At 43.8% G+C, this 15,914-nt stretch overlaps 1 protein-coding gene across 3 annotated transcripts in view; it reads left to right on the plus strand.

The window, feature by feature from the left end:
* The first annotated feature begins 3,919 nt into the window (after window positions 1-3,919).
* Window positions 3,920-15,914, plus strand: part of EXOC6B (exocyst complex component 6B) — a 435,787-nt gene continuing 423,792 nt past the window's right edge. For all 3 annotated transcript variants that reach the window (XM_050943361.1, XM_050943362.1, XM_050943363.1), the window contains exon 1: window positions 3,920-4,094. In XM_050943361.1, the coding sequence (XP_050799318.1) occupies window positions 3,982-4,094 (113 nt within the window). In that variant the 5' untranslated portion in view covers window positions 3,920-3,981. The remainder of the gene's footprint in view (window positions 4,095-15,914) is intronic.

Genomic DNA, 15,914 nt, shown 5'->3' on the forward strand with positions numbered 1-15,914 from the left:
ACAAGCAGCAGAGATCGTGGCAGTAGTAGTGGCCCTGGATGCAGCAGATTTGAAATCTGACATCATCATATGTTCTGACTCGGATTGGGCCATTAGAGCCCTCCTTGATTGGATGACAATCTGGATAGCTAGAAACATGACCTCAGCTGATAACAACCTAGTTGCAGATGCTAAATATCTTGTGCATGCATGGAGCTTGGCTGAAGCCAGGACAGGACAAACCTACTTATTTAAAGAGCACACAGGAAAAGCATGGCTGAAATCTCCATGCTAAATAACAAAGTAGACATCCTAGCTAAACAAGCTGCCCTTGGACTCTGTGGGAGAAATCGAAGGCCATCATGCACAAGTTACAACCCGCAGAAATACAAAGCCAATTGGACATAATACAGCTACAGAAATGGGACAAGGAAGTGACAAACCTACTGGGAAAGCTGAACTATAGGGGACACAAAATTTTTAAGCATCAGAGCGAACTCATCATGGCCAGTAAGAACGATGCCAAGGACAACATCCCAGTTCTAGTAATCCCCAAATGCCTCAGAAAAGAATTGATTGTACTAGCCAATCAACAGGGACATTTTGGGGTCAGGAAGACTGTTAAAAGGATCCTGACAGTTGGCTGGTGGCTAAGGATACAGAACAGCACATTTGGAACTGCCTAACATGCACGAAGAACAATCCAGATCATAGAACTGTGAAGGGTCCGTTATTAAATCAGCCTATCGGGAGACCATGGCACCGTCTACAGATAGACTACATTGGTCCTTTGCCACACTCCAGACAGGGAAACTGCTACTGCTTAGTCGTAGTGGATCCATTCTCTAAGTGGGTGGAAGCCTATCCGGCTAAGAACACAGTTCTTACACAGCTGTAACCACCGCACGTATATTATTAGAGCAAACATTTTATAGATTCGGCCTCCCAGAGGTTATCGACTCCAATCAGGGGTCTCATTTTGTGGGAGACTTGGTTAAGAACATTTGTCTGGCTCTAAATATTAGGCAGTGGTTCCACATAGTGCGCCACCCCCAGAGCTCTGGACTAGTGGAGCGTACAAACAAGGCTATTAAGACTGTCCTCAGAAAGATTGTTGCGAGTTCTGGAAAAATTGGGACAGAAGGTTGTCTTTCATGCTCATGGAAATTAGACCATCTGTTGGATCTCATGGGCATACCCCCCCACGAGATAATGAAGGGGAGCCCCTGAGAACTCCGGAGTTATGGTGGCATGGAGGGGTCCCACCTAACCAATACCAACTCTGTACAAAAGTGCACCAGTACGACAGCCAATTGCTCCAGTCTATCAGTGATGCACAAAAGGAGGTTGCTGCCCAATTAAAATACAACATCCGTCAGATAGATAAAAGATCAAATTCATACCTGATATGTATTGAGTGGCAGATTGGAGACAAGGTCCTTTGCAGATTCTCTTCATAAAAGCACCATTCGCTAAGTCCTCGGTGGGTGAGTCCCGTTGTAAACACCAACAAGGCTAGTCCGACTACCTATCAGGTAGAAATTAAGAATGGTAAAAAGAGGATGCTTAAGTGGTTCCACTCCACACATCTTAGGGAGTGGAAAGGTGATAGCTAAAGCTAATCAGTGAATGCTAATCTGTTTTTCTGTTTCCTCTAAAGGACATGATAAAAGGGAGAGACGTTTGCCATGCTCTTCCTCTCTCTTCCACCTCCATCTACAGACACCACTACCAAGTGACTGAAGCGCTGATCAAAGGGGAGAAGCTGGCTGAAAGGCAAACAGACAGCCTGTAGTGAGAAGCATCTAAGTTTGCAAGGGCATTGAAAGTGTTAAGATCAGCTTAGAATGCATTTTGCTTTTATTTCATTTGACCAAATCTGACTTGTTATGCTTTGACTTATAATCACTTAAAATCTAACTTTCATAGTAAATACATTTGTTTGTTTATTCACGTCTATGTCTATTTGCTTTTGGTCCTCTGGAAGCATATATCAAATCTCCATGGTGACTGCCACCAGAGTACAGATTTCCTCTCTGGTTTTAACACACCCAGAATGACATCCATCTGGTCCCATAAGACATCACATTTGGCAACTGCAAACATGATCTAAGAGAGCTATTGCACTAACACGATCTAACATTTTTTTTAGAGCGTCCTCTGCTCTTCCCTGTACCGGTACCTTCAGGACACATGTAGTGGTTTGGACACTCCTTCTATCACCTTTTCATTTAATCTGGTGATATTCTAAGAGAAAGCTATATCCAGATCAGTAGTATTCAATCTTTTATCAGTCAAATAAGGTGACCAGTAGAGTCTTTCTTGTTTATTTATAGCTTAAAACTTGAAACAACAAAAATCCTTGACTCAAAACCAAGGCAATAGTGGACGTAGATAGTCTAAGTAACCCCGTGTTCCTACCATTGCTACCCTTGCCCTTCTTTCTTGCATTCCATTTGTTTGTTCCACCTACTTGCTGCAGTTTTGGGGGCAGGGACAGGCTTTTCCTATGTGTTTATACAACACCCAATGTTGCCATCCTAGTAATGGAAGAACCTGAGTGCAGCTGTAATGATAATAAATAACAAAAACAAGAAGAAGGAGTCATGTAGTCATCAGAGATAAATGCTGAGAACCAAAACTATGAGACCTTGATATCAGAGGATCCTTCAAAATGAAAGGCAGTTTGAAGTCAATGGGATATTTTCATTTGGGGGAAACACCACCTCAGTCAGACCTACTCCCAGTGCCCCATGTTGGGATGGGCTCAAAGGCTAAGTTTGGCTGAGTGAAGTCTCTCCCCCAATTAAAGCACTTCTGACTGGGGCCTCTTCCCCCGAAGAGAGGCAGCGGGGACAGTTCTGACTGTTGGAGACTCCCCAGGAAGAGACAGTGGTAACAGGTCAGATGGTGTGTATGTGTGTTCCCTACTGACAGGCACTGAGAGTGGGTCTGACTGGAGTGTACACGTCTTCCTCCACTGAGGGACACTGGGGGTATAGAGTGACCATCCATCCCCTTACTTTAAGGGACTGGTCCTTATTTCATTGATTTGTCCCTTTTCAGGGAAATCCCTTGACTTGATTTTAAAGGACACCCCTTGACCATTTTAAATATTACATTGAAGCTTACGATAATTGCATTGTATACTTCAAGGCAGTATGAAGGTACACTTTAGAGAAAAATACATGCTATGCTGAGGAAAATGGTGTTTCCCTAAAATGTTCCTTAAAATTAAGTGTTTTCCCATATTTTTCATGTGTTTTTTTCCTATTTTTATCCAACAAAGGTGATCACCCTCTTGGGGCAGGTCTGATGGTAATCTCCCGCAAGGAGAGGCATCCAGATCAGGTCTGAAAGGGGTGGCATGTCTCCCAACAATGAGGGGCACTGGGGCAGTTATGACAAAAGTGGGGAGTCCCCCCAGTGAGGTGTCTGGGGAAAGGTCTGACAGGGGTGGGGAGTCCCTGCAATGAGAGGCACTAGGGCAGGTCTGACAGGGTGTGGGGTCCCCTCAATGAGGGATCTGGGGACAGGTCTGACAGGGGTGAGGGTCCCCCAGTGAGGGGCACTGGGGCAGGTCTGATGGGTGGGGGTCCCCTAATGAGGGGTCTGGGGACAGGTCTGACAGGGGTGGGGGTCCCCCCAATGAGGGGCGCGGAGGCAAGTCTGATGGGGTGGGGGGTCCCCCATCGAGGGGCGGGGGGCAGGTCTGACGGGGTGGGGGTCCCCCAATGAGGGGCACTGGGGCAGGTCTGACGGGGTGGGGGTCCCCCAATGAGGGGCACTGGGGCAGGTCTGACGGGGTGGGGGGTCCCCCATTGAGGGGCCCAGGCAGCAGGCTACACCCCCTTTTCCCCAGGACTACATTTCCCGGCATGCCGGCGCGGCAGGAGGCGGAGACGCGGCGCGGCGAAGGGGTGTGGCAGGCGAGCCTGGGGCTGAGCGGCTCCGGCGCTGGGGTGGGTGAGGCTCGCTGTGTCCCAGCCGGGCCCGGAGCCCATGGAGCGGGGGAAGATGGCGGAGCTGGAGAGCCTGGAGACGGCGGCGGAGCACGAGCGGATCTTGCGGGAGATCGAGAGCACGGACACGGCCTGCATCGGCCCCACGCTCAGGTACAGCCGGGCCCGGGCCCCCCGCCACAGTCCTGAGCAGGGAACCCCCCGGCCCCCCCGTCAGTTCCCCCCCGCCGAGCAGGGAACCCCCCCGGCCCCCCCGTCAGTTCCCCCCCCCCGAGCAGGGAACCCCCCCGGCCCCCCCGTCAGTTCCCCCCCCCGCCGAGCAGGGAACCCCCCCGACCCCCCGTCAGTTCGCCCCCGCCGAGCAGGGAACCCCCCCGGCCCCCCCCGTCAGTTCCCCCCCCCCCGCCGAGCAGGGAACCCCCCCGTCAGTTCCCCCCCCCCCCGCCGAGCAGGGAACCCCCCCGTCAGTTCCCCCCCCCCCCCCGCCGAGCAGGGAACCCCCCCGTCAGTTCCCCCCCCCCCCCCGCCGAGCAGGGAACCCCCCCGTCAGTTCCCCCCCCCCCCCGCCGAGCAGGGAACCCCCCCGTCAGTTCCCCCCCCCCCCCGCCGAGCAGGGAACCCCCCCGTCAGTTCCCCCCCCCCCCCCGCCGAGCAGGGAACCCCCCCGTCAGTTCCCCCCCCCCCGCCGAGCAGGGAACCCCCAACATTCCTATCACTCCCCTCTTGCCTCCAGACTCTGAACAGGGAGTCCTCAGCACCACTCAGCCTAGAGACTCCTGGCTCCCCTAAGTTGGGAACCCCTAGTTCCTGCCTCACTTCCCCCCTAAGTAGGGAGTCCCGCCCTCCCCTCCACACTCCTTATTCGAACATGGAGAGCTCTCTAACCCCACCAAACTGGGTTATCTCTCCAAATTGCCACTCTGTGTCCTTGCTGATAGACCCTTTAAACCCCCAAATTAAACTAAGAAAGATGCTCTTGGTGCCCTGTGAATATACCAAATCTCTAAAAGATGGCGGCTTCCCCATGCACCCTTAACCAGGTATACACCCTGGTACTCCACCTGTTCTGACTGACAGTTCCATGGCATGGGCTGCCAGGCAGGCAGTCATTGTCATCCTCCCTTGCCCCAGCTGCTGTCCTGAGCCCAAACAGCTTCAGCCCCCTGAATCTCTGCACTCATTTCTTCCTGCTTTACCAAGGGTCTTCTCTCTTCTCCAAATGCTGCTTTAAAACCATCTCCTGCCAGGAATTCTCCTACTTTGTTCTCCACCCTCTCCATGCTTTTGATTTTTCGAAACTGTTGTCATGTGCCTCGTCTCTTTCAGTTTGGGAAGTGCTGTGTACATTTATGGCATTGGATAAAATGATGGTGGTTAATAACTCAGCAGGAAGACAAGTGAAGGGATTTGAGGAAGGAGTGTGGGGTAACATAGTTGGAGCAGCGGGATGGGAAGCCTTTTTTTTCTTTTTTTTTGGAAGCAATGTTTTGAATAGACTTGGAGGGTTGAGGTGAGATGTGGGAGGTGACCGAGGTACAGGCCAGGGTTCTAACTGTTGTGCTGGAGAGGGAAGAATGGATTTTAGACAGAGACATGAAAAAAGTTGGGATCAGCAAGATCTTGAATTTGGGGGATGGAGGAGCAAAAGATGATACCTAATGGTGATAGGGAGGGTTGTGGCTGTAAGGTACTAGTATTGCCTTGGGACTGGCTTTCTTCAAGCCTGTGTTTGGGAACTGGTGCCCCCTTTATAGTGAATTTTGGGCAGAGCATTGATGGTAGGGTGGTATAAGCATGTAACAATTAGACACCCTCTTGAAAATTAGGTTACTAACCTCTCACTCTGAATCTCTGTTTTATAACTATGAAAAACCTGTCCTTGGTTGTGTGCATTTAAATGTGTTCTGCAGAAGTCACCTCTGGGCTGGAGAGGAGTATGAAATCCTCTTGTTCCTTCCCACACCCTCCCTCTCCATTATACCCAGATACCATCCTCACGTCATAGTTCTGGCAGGAGCTGAAGCATTTCTCATCAGGCCAGGGGTGAAATGCATCAAGAAGTTGAAGATAAAATGTTGTAATCTGAAACTGTGGCCCATTCCCCAGGGTGTGTGTGTGTGTGTCCCCTGTCATGTTTTTAGGGGCTGTGAATGTGAAAGAATGTTGCATATTCTACTGATTATTTTTACACTTGCACTTCTGGGTCTGATTTCCTCAACCTCTCCAAGAAGTGTTTGTATAGAGTGTTTGTTCTTTGGTAACTGTAGCAAACTGTCACATTAGATGTGGGGATGCCTGTTTGACAATATGTACATACAGGGAGAATGTGCAGATCTCATCGCAAACCCCAGACTCTGTCTGAATGTTATTTTCCTAACGATTGTTTTATGGATTTTTATCTGTTTCACAAAAAGTATGACTAATTGCAAAGACATGGGGTACGGGGTACAGTTACCATCTCGATGATGTTATAGGTTAATGCTTCTGTTTGGTTAGTGGCTCCTTTGTTCCCTTATTAAACATCTTCTTTTTGTGGTTCTTGTGGTACCTTTCAACTGGAAAAACTCTTTGCCTACTCTATGAAGCTGTTTTTTTTCTTCTGTCCCAGGGATGTAAATGAAAGAGGTTGCATGGCTGTTAATGCTATCATTTCTGCTTTTCGTTCACTCTCTGTGGTAGTTTATGAAGTTCTGGAGTCACTGTTTCCTTTATGATGCAGTTTATGTTTTCCTTTATGATGCAGTTTACAATTCTCAGCAGTGATTTCTGCTGCATTGTTAATTTGGAAGACGTGATATCTGTCCATGTAGCCGTGGCCTGTTTCCCGTAAGGAATCACCTAATGTTATGTGTGGTTTTGTAATGTTTAGATAAATAAATTATACCCCCTTGGAATCTGTTTCAGCTATCCAGACTGCAAACTATTCACAACCCTGCCTGATGGGACCCAGTTTTATATATAAAAGTAAACTACTTTTATTTTTACCCTCTCCCAAACAAACAAACAACTATACAGTCCACTATACCCAGATCCCTCATGTTAAAGGGTAGAACTGTTTTAAAAATGTTTTTAAAAAAACCCATTCATTTCCTCATGTTACCAAAAACTGAGATTAAAACTGGTTTTTCTAAAATGCTCCTTTTACTTTTCACTATTTTTCTTTTTTCAATTTCATTCTCCTTTTGAAATGAAAACAGTGTTCAGTTTCACCTTTGTTTGTAGTCAGGTTTTGGTTTTTGTGCACTAACTGTGGAGCTTAGAATTGCAGTGGTAACGGGATATTTAAATCCAAACAGAACTGTTTTTTTGTTTTTTTTAAAGAAAAGGAAAACATTTGTTAATATCAGGTTTATGTAAAACTTTCCCATTTTTACAAATCCATAACTTCTGGAATTAATCTACCTGCCTGTGTCCTTTCAAATGAGCGAATGTGTATAAACTTTCTGACTGGTAACAATGGTCTTTGAATATAGTCACAGGATCTGTGTCTGCATTCGTGTAGTGGCAGGAAACTCTTGTGATATTATAAGATTACAATTTGGTCAGCTCTTGACTCATTTTTGGAATCTTCTTTTAAATTTTCTCCCAGCAAAAGTACGGACGTAACTGTAACCCTTGTAGGGAGAGGCCATGTGATGTTGTTGGAAGAACATGCTGAAGACTGATCTGGTTTATTAATAAAAAAAAAAAAAGTCAAAATACTTAAGAGCTATCTGTCCGGGTTTTTCATATTGTGTAAAAATTACAGCAGTAGGTTTTAACTCTACTATTCTTGGCATATTCAGCAGAGATCAAATGATGTTTCAGGCCTCATATGTCTTCAGACTTTTATACCACAGATCTATGTATCTGTCTGAGGGGTGGGGGTGGAGGGGCTCAGGATTCTGCTACAATCAACTGTATAAACATGGTTTTTACAGGAGTGGTTCTATAGTGGCTTTTCTAATCTGGATGGGGAGGGACTTGTTTTTATTTTACTGAGAGGTGTTATTAATGACAAGCATTAACGGTCCCTGTTTCAAAGAACTTTCAGTCTACACTAGACAGACACAGAGTAGACATGCTGTGTGCCAGAGAAGTAGATGTAACTTCCCCCCTTCCCCCCCCCCCCCCAAATGACTCACTGCTTGTGGGCATCATGGAAGAAGTGAGTCTTCAGGAGACAGGCAAGGCTCCCTTTGAGGAGTACCACAGTTTCATAACATGATGCAGACACACAATCTCTGCCCGTGGTATAGGGAAACGGCACTGGAATCCTGCTAGCAACTTGGGCTTCTCTGCACAGTTTTTTGCTTTGCTTAGTTATGCTAGTTTCTATTTCAACATAGCTAAAATGGATAAAATCTCCTAGTGTGGATGTTATTACAATAGTATAAAAGTGCTTCCCTGGAATAAACATCACTGATATAATGCTTCATATCCCTATAATTCTGTCCACACTCTGGTGTTGCACCACTTCAATCAGTTTCTATGTTGATTATATTTGTAATAAAGACTGTATGTAGACCAGCTCCAGTTGTATTTAAATTGTCATTGCTATGGAGTTCTGATTCCTGTGCGGACAGTGTCCTTCATTGAAGTCACTTATTTTCATGGGGGAAAAAAGTAAAACAAAATGAGGGGTCCTTGTGGCACCTTAGAGACTAACAAATGTATTTGGGCAGAAGCTTTCATGGGCTGGAACCCACTTCATCAGATGTATGAAGTAAAAAATACAGGAGCAGATATAAATACATAAAAGGTTGGGGGTGCTTTACCAAGTGTTAGACCAGTCTAAGGAGATAAATCAATTAACAGCAGGATACCAAGAGAGGAAAAATAACTTTTGAAGTGGTAAGAGAGTGGCCCATTACAGACAGTTGACAAGAAGGTGTGAGTAACAGTAGGGAGAAATTAATATTGGGGAAATTAAGTTTAGGCTTTCTAATGGCCAGCCACTCCCAGTCTTTATTCAGGCCTAATCTGATGGTATCTAGTTTGCAAATTAATTCCAGTTCTGCAGCTTCATGTTGGAATCTGTTTTTTGAAGTTTTTTTTGTTGAAGAATTGCCACTTTGAGGTCTGTTATTGAGTGACCAGGGAAGTTGAAGTGTTCCCCTATTGGTTTTTGAATGTTATGATTCCTGATGTCAGATTTGTGTCCATTTATTCTTTTGCATAGAGACTGTTCGGTTTGGCCAGTGTACATGGCAGAGGGGCATTGCTGGCACATGATGGCATATATCACATTGATAGATTTGCAGGTGAATGAGCCCTGGGGTGGCTCCTTCGGTAAATATTTTTTGGAGGAAAAACTCCTTTGGGAGGACTAGGTGGTTGCTGACTCACTTCTGTTTAACAAATTAAGTGCCCGCACTGTGGATGCTCTCATGCAGGTCTAACGTGCCTCTACTTCAGTGTATCTGTGCTGAGCATTATAGAAAAACCAAAGATAAGAGTTCCTGAAGTACATTTACTAGTGTCTTGTCCAGTCTAGTTTAAACATGGGGTTTCCCCAGTTCCCTTTGGGGAAACTATTTCCTGGCTAATAGATCCCTTCCTGTCAGAACAGTTGGAGTATTTACTTTTAAGAGAACCTTTTCAGGTGCTTTAGAACTATCAAGTTATGCAATAGCTATTATCATAGCCATGCTATCTTACTGTTAACTTGGCCTCCTTCTCCTGGGCTATTGTTTGTTACATTAACTTGTCATGTCTTGTTTCAAATTAGTTTATAAACTCTTTGGAGCAGGAATCTGGTTAGGACCTTTGAATGCCACTTTAATATAAATAATGAAGGTCAGGATGTCTTTCCTGCTTTTCAGTGCAAACACTTCCTTTACTAATGATATCCAATCACTCCTAGTTATAGTCCATTGTACCACCCTAAGTGGTTCCTCTCGTTCCCTTTGTGTTTACATTATTTAGTTATTTGTAGATAATTTTCCTGTCTCTCCTGTCCATCCAGATTTTTATACCATCATTGTGATATCTAATCACCCTCAAGGAGAATAATGCCTTCCTGCCCATAAATCATCTCCACCTAAGTTCTAGCACGTAGGTTTTTCAGTCTTCCCCGTAATCAATTCATTGGTCATGTTTGTTGCTCTTCACTGAACTCCCTCCAGTTTGTCTAGTTTCCTGGTGATGTGGGGAAGATAATATTCTGTGTGAAATCACACCTGAACAGTATATAGGACAGTTTTGTGACTGGATGTCTCTGTGTGACCGAATCATATCCTTTTAAAAAAAAAAAAAAAAAGTTGCAAGCTCATATCTAAATTTCTGGATCTTTCAGTATTACTCCTTTCCAAATGTCTCCTCCCAATAAATGTATGTGATCTATCATTTTTTGCATAGATATATTATCTTACATTTTTATTGCTGGATTATTTTCTGCCTCTTTTAAAAAAAATTTCACATCCCTTTGTATTATTTCTCTGCCCTCACTAGTGTTTGCACCTCCTTCCAATTTATCATCATGTGTATTTCCTTTAATGTATGGTTTACTTGCTCGTCTAGATTCCTAATAAATGACTTATGGATCTGTAGAGTTTAAAGCCAGAAATGACCCTTAGATCATCTAATCTAACCTTCTGTTACAACACGGGCTATTACATTTAACCGGTTAACTTACCCCTGTAATGAGCCCAGTAACTTGTCTGGCTAAAACACATCTTCCAGAAAGAAACCCAGTCTTAATTTGAAGACATCAAGAGATGGAGGGAGAGTCCTTCACTTCCCTTAGTAGTTTGTTCTAATGCTTAATCACTCTCTCTATTGGAAATTTGTGCCTTATTTCTAATCTGAATGTGTCAGGTTTCAACTTCTAGTCATTGTTTCTTGTTCTGCCTTTTGCCACTAGATTAAAGAGCCCTTTAATACCTGGTATTTTCTCCATGTGAAAGTACTTTGATGTTGGAATCAAGTCACCTCTCAACCTTCTTTTGGCTAAATTAAACAAATTGAGCTCTTAAGTCTCTTGCCCTGTAAGGCATTTTCTCCAGACCTCAGATCGTTTTTGCAGCTCTCTTCTGCATTCTGTCCAATTTTTCAACATCCTTTACGAAGGGCGGATACCAGAGCTGGATGTAGGTGTCACCAATGCTATATATAGAGAGGTAAACTCCTTTTCCCTAGTACTACTGTTTACATATCCAAGGATTGCCTAAGCACATTTTGTCACGACTTTGCATTGGGAGTTTGTTGAGTTACTTGTCCACTATGACTCCCAATCCTTTTCAGAGTCACTGCTTTCCAGAATACTGTCACCCATTCTGTAGGTCCAGCTTGCATTACTTGTTCCAAGATGTATAACTTTGCATTTGACTGTATTAAAATGCATTTTGTGTGAATGGGCCCAGCTTCAGGTTGGTCTGTAAGGCTGCCCAGTTCTCCTCATTATTTACCACTAAGCCAATCTTTGTGTCATCTGTAAACGTTATCAGCAGTGATTTTTTTTTTTGTATTTATTTCCAAGTCACTGATGAAAATGTTGAATAGCATCAAGTCTAGTATTGATCCCCGCGGAACCCCACCAAAGAAACACCCTTTTTTGATGATGATTCCCCATTGCCAACTCCTTTTTTAGATCTGTCAGTTAACTGCGTCTTAATCCATTTAATATGTTTATTGATATTATGTACTGCTATTTTTTTCATTAAATGTCATGCAGTACTAAGTCAAATGCCTTATAAAAGTCTAAGTATATGACATCTATGTGGTTACCTTTATCAACCAAACATCCATTTAGTCAGACAATGAAATCATGTTTGTTTGACAAAACATTTTTTCTGTAACCATGTTGACTGGCATTGCTTATATTCCTACCCTTTAATTCTTTATCAATTGAATCCCATATTTGCTTGTCCATTAGTTTGCCTGGGATTGATTTTTGCATAACCTAGAAAGTTTCCTGGGATTATTCCACCTATCATTTTTGCACAGTGATAAGTCTTACCATCTTCTGCAATTTACCCAGTATTCCAAGATTTATTAAAAAATTAATATCCAGCGGTCCAGAGATCTGCTCAGCCAACTCTTTTATAAGTCTTGCATACAAGTTAATTATCTAAAAAATGTTTGTCTCTAGTAGACACTGTCTAACATCCTCCTTCGGTACTAATAGACTGTAAAGTACTTCATCAAGATATAAGTACACCATCCTGCTTCTTTTCAGATACAGAAGAAAAAAATTATTAACGCTTTGGCCTTTTCTGCCTTATTATTTCTAACAACTTTACCATCTCCATCTAGTAACAGGTGTATACCATTGCTAGGATTACTTTTTGTTCCTATTATACTTAACACACACCTCCTTCCCCGTCCTTATTGTCTTTAGGCCAATCCGCAATGGATTTTTTCCCTTATACCTTTAGCTTCCCTTATCAAATAGAGTTGGTCCTAAAAGAAGTGGTTAACCTTCCCCTTCCTGCCAAACATATTTTCCTAAGTCAGTACATTGTTCTACATCATTTCCTTTTTGTGCCACTCATTTTAAGTCTTCCTGAATGTTTCTCTTATGACCTGAAATAACTTTTCAAGCCAGGGTTTTGAGAGGCACTGTATCAAATAAAATCCAAACATGTTATTATCTGTCTCAGTCCTTTCATCCATTATATTTGTACTTCTATCAAAAATAGTAATGAAGTTTGTCGTACAAATTTTGTTGTTTATAAAAGTGCTGTAAAACATCAAAATCCTTCATTAAACTCGTCTCTGTGATAATGCCTGCAAAATACTCTTGGATGGACAGGCTGCTGATATACAATAATTCTACTTATCAGGCTGTTCATAATCATTTCATTCTTGTGCTTCTCCATCGTCTCTCATAGACTTTAAGGTCAGAAGAGACCATTGTGATCATCTAGTCTGACTTCCTGCACATTGCAAGCCGCAGAACTGCACCCACCCACTCCTGAAATAGACCCCTAACCTCTGGTTGAATTACTGAAAAGTCCTCAAATCATGGTTTAAAGACTTCAAGAGAATTCACCATTTATACTCTTCATAGGCTTAGATTGTAAGTTCTCCTGGTGCAAGGAGTGTCTTTTTGTTAGTCTGCATGATGCTTAGCACAGTGGGGCCTGATTCCTGAAGGGTACTACTGTAGTAAAAGAATAATAGATGTCCAAGATACTGGTTCTCTGCTTTGCCACTACCAGTGGCCTGGGCTGAGGGGGAGGTTTTCTACTTTGTGTTTTTGTGTGTTTGAGCCAGGTGTTTAGTCCAAAAATGTCCAAGGTGACCACTGCTCTTCGGTGTCTCAGTTTTAGGGTGCCCAACCTGAGACCTCTTGGCCCTGAATTTTCACAAGTTCTGAGCATCCACAACCCAAATCAGTGGGAGCTGTGAGTGCTCAGTGCTTCTGTAAATCAGGCCCTAGGTATCATGGGTTGGGTGCTCAGAAATGGAGGAACCCCAAATAGGAGGATGAAAATGTTGGCTGTCTACCTCTATCTATAAAATGAAGATAGCTCTATTGCAGGAATTTTTTGTGCACTGGTTAATGGCTTCTTCTGTTACGACTCTCTGGAATCTGTATCACTATGAGCCCAGCATTGGGGCTGCTTAGATCTGTGCGAGCTGCTTATGGTTCCTAAAGGTCCATTCTCTAGCTCGGCATTGCTGGGGGAGCAGTGCACTCTGATCTTACTATCACTCTGTACTGACATGTTCTCTGCACCTGGGGCTCAGCTGGGAAGAGTGAGTGAGGCAGCTATGTCTACTCTGCTCTGCACCAGCTGAGGAAAACCCCCTCTCCTCGCCCTGCCTGAGCAGTGCAAAGGGGCCTGAAGGCAGCCAAGAGTGTGGTCTATTGTTTGTAAGATGCTTTGAAGATAAATGCTGTGTAGATTTATTATTACCGTCTGTGTGTTTAAAATTTGTATCTCTGTGTATTAAGTCTTTTTACCTCTTATTTTCCACCCTTAGGAATACTATTTCTCAGTGACGTTCTGAGCTGTCCCATATCGTATGAATTACTGTACATAAACGCAAATGGCTTCTAGAGGAATGTGTCATGAAGATACAGGCCTGACCGATTAGATGCTAACTTCTGTTCACTGAGCTCGCTCAGGAAGCTTATTTATAACCATAGTCAGTTGCTACTACAAGCTGAATAGGATTATTTGGAGCATTTTCAGTGCACCTCAGCCCCTACCAGATGGGAGAACATAACGCAGTGAGAATTGAACTGTTCCAGTAGATGTGCCCTGTTCGTATGCCTGTCATTATCTATTAAAAGACAGCTTAAAGCATTATTATCTGAATTATGTTGTTATTCCACATCATCAGCCTGATACTGTCCAGCTCAAAACTTCCTAACAGGAAAAACATCAACAAATGCATTAATTCTGGTACCTTTATTACTTTCCTTCTGTCTATGAGGGAAATTTAAACACACTATTAAGGAACTGACTAGTCAGTTCTAATCTGACACAGCTTCTGTGCCTTGCGACTAAGATGTGTTTTTTTTCAGTTTTGTGTTTACCTTTCCTTTTTTATAATGTTAGGCTCTGATCCTGTAAGCCAGTGTCCTGGGACCACTGTGGGGCTGCAAGCAGGCTTCGGGGGGTATGCCAAGCAGGTCCAGCATCAGACTTGCTGGGGCCCAGGTAAGAAAGCCAAAGCCCCACTGCCTGGGGCTGAAGCTGAAGCCTGAGCAGCTTAGCTTCACAGGGCCCCCTGTGGTGTGGGGCCGAGGTCCGGTGCCTGGGGCGGCCAGTGGGAAGGGGCAACATGTCTGGGTCTTAGGCGGCAATTCGGCGGCTGGTCCCTCAGTCCCTCCTGGAGGGAAAGACCTGCCCCTGAATTGCTGCCGAAGAATGAAGCAGGGGCAGATAAGCCAATTGTGGCTTTTGTCACTGGAGCTGGCCCTGGTGGGGCCCTGGGCAGTTGCCCTGCTTGCTACCTCCTAACGCTGGCCCTGGCTTTTATATGCAGAAAAACAGTTCTTGTGGCACAGATGAGCTGTGGAATTTTTATAGTACGTTGGGGGGTGGAGAGGGATCAGAAAGAAAAAGGTTGAGAGCTCCTGCTATAAGCAGCTCCATCTTGATGAACCCTTACAGTCTGCACAGAGTAGTTTGCAGGGAAGAGACATTAGTTTATTTACAGAGAGTATTAACTTCCTCATCAATCTCGTGGAAAATAGCTTCCTTTCTAGAATTAAATTCACTTGCAAAAGTTTTCAATCCGCTACCTGCTCCTATTTGGTGAGGCCTGAAAGTCTGTCTGGGCCATTCTAGGAGAGTGTTTTCTGCCCCCTGCAACTCATTGGATTTTTTTATTTTCACTTTTGTGTTAGCCTCTCGATGAGTCTTGTTGCTTATTGTGAAATTAGTAGTGGCAGTATTACAAGTTAGCACTACTTTAAGGGATGCACTCCTATTGCAGAATTGAGTGGCAGAACCTGGGCGGATAAAAATCAATGATTTTTTATTTAAATCAGATTTTTTGATAAAAGGATTTTTCCTCAAAAAGCATATCTTAAATATAGTTTTAATTAAGATACATTATGGTTCAAAGATATCTCATCATGGAATAGGGATTATAAATTCTAGTATGAGACAATATATTCGTGTAATGTTTAAGAAAAGTTTTGTAAATGAGTTCCAATAGTTCATGGATTAGGGACCCAATCTTATAGGGTTTCAGGGGCTTCTCTTTAGATTATTTAGGTTAATCTTTTTATCTACCCAATTGACTCAGTGCTCAGTCTAGAAGATACCATCAGAGATGCTTAGTTTTTCAGTTCTCAAACCATGGATTTGTGTCTCCTGAGGTAACATGCTTGTTAACATTTATTTAAAAACATTTCTGCTAATATGTAGAGGTGCGAAATAACAGACCTCAACTCTATTGTCCCTCTGCAAATTTGTGTACACATAGTCAATCCCTTGCCTCTCTCTAAAAGTGCAAAGTTTCAGAAAGTTCAATGAATAGAAGATTATTGGGAGTGGAATAGATCTGGACAAGGAGAAGAAGTCTGGA

The sequence above is a fragment of the Gopherus flavomarginatus genome, chromosome 3, assembly GCF_025201925.1.
Source record: "Gopherus flavomarginatus isolate rGopFla2 chromosome 3, rGopFla2.mat.asm, whole genome shotgun sequence".
In the NCBI taxonomy this organism is placed as follows: Eukaryota; Metazoa; Chordata; order Testudines; family Testudinidae; genus Gopherus; species Gopherus flavomarginatus.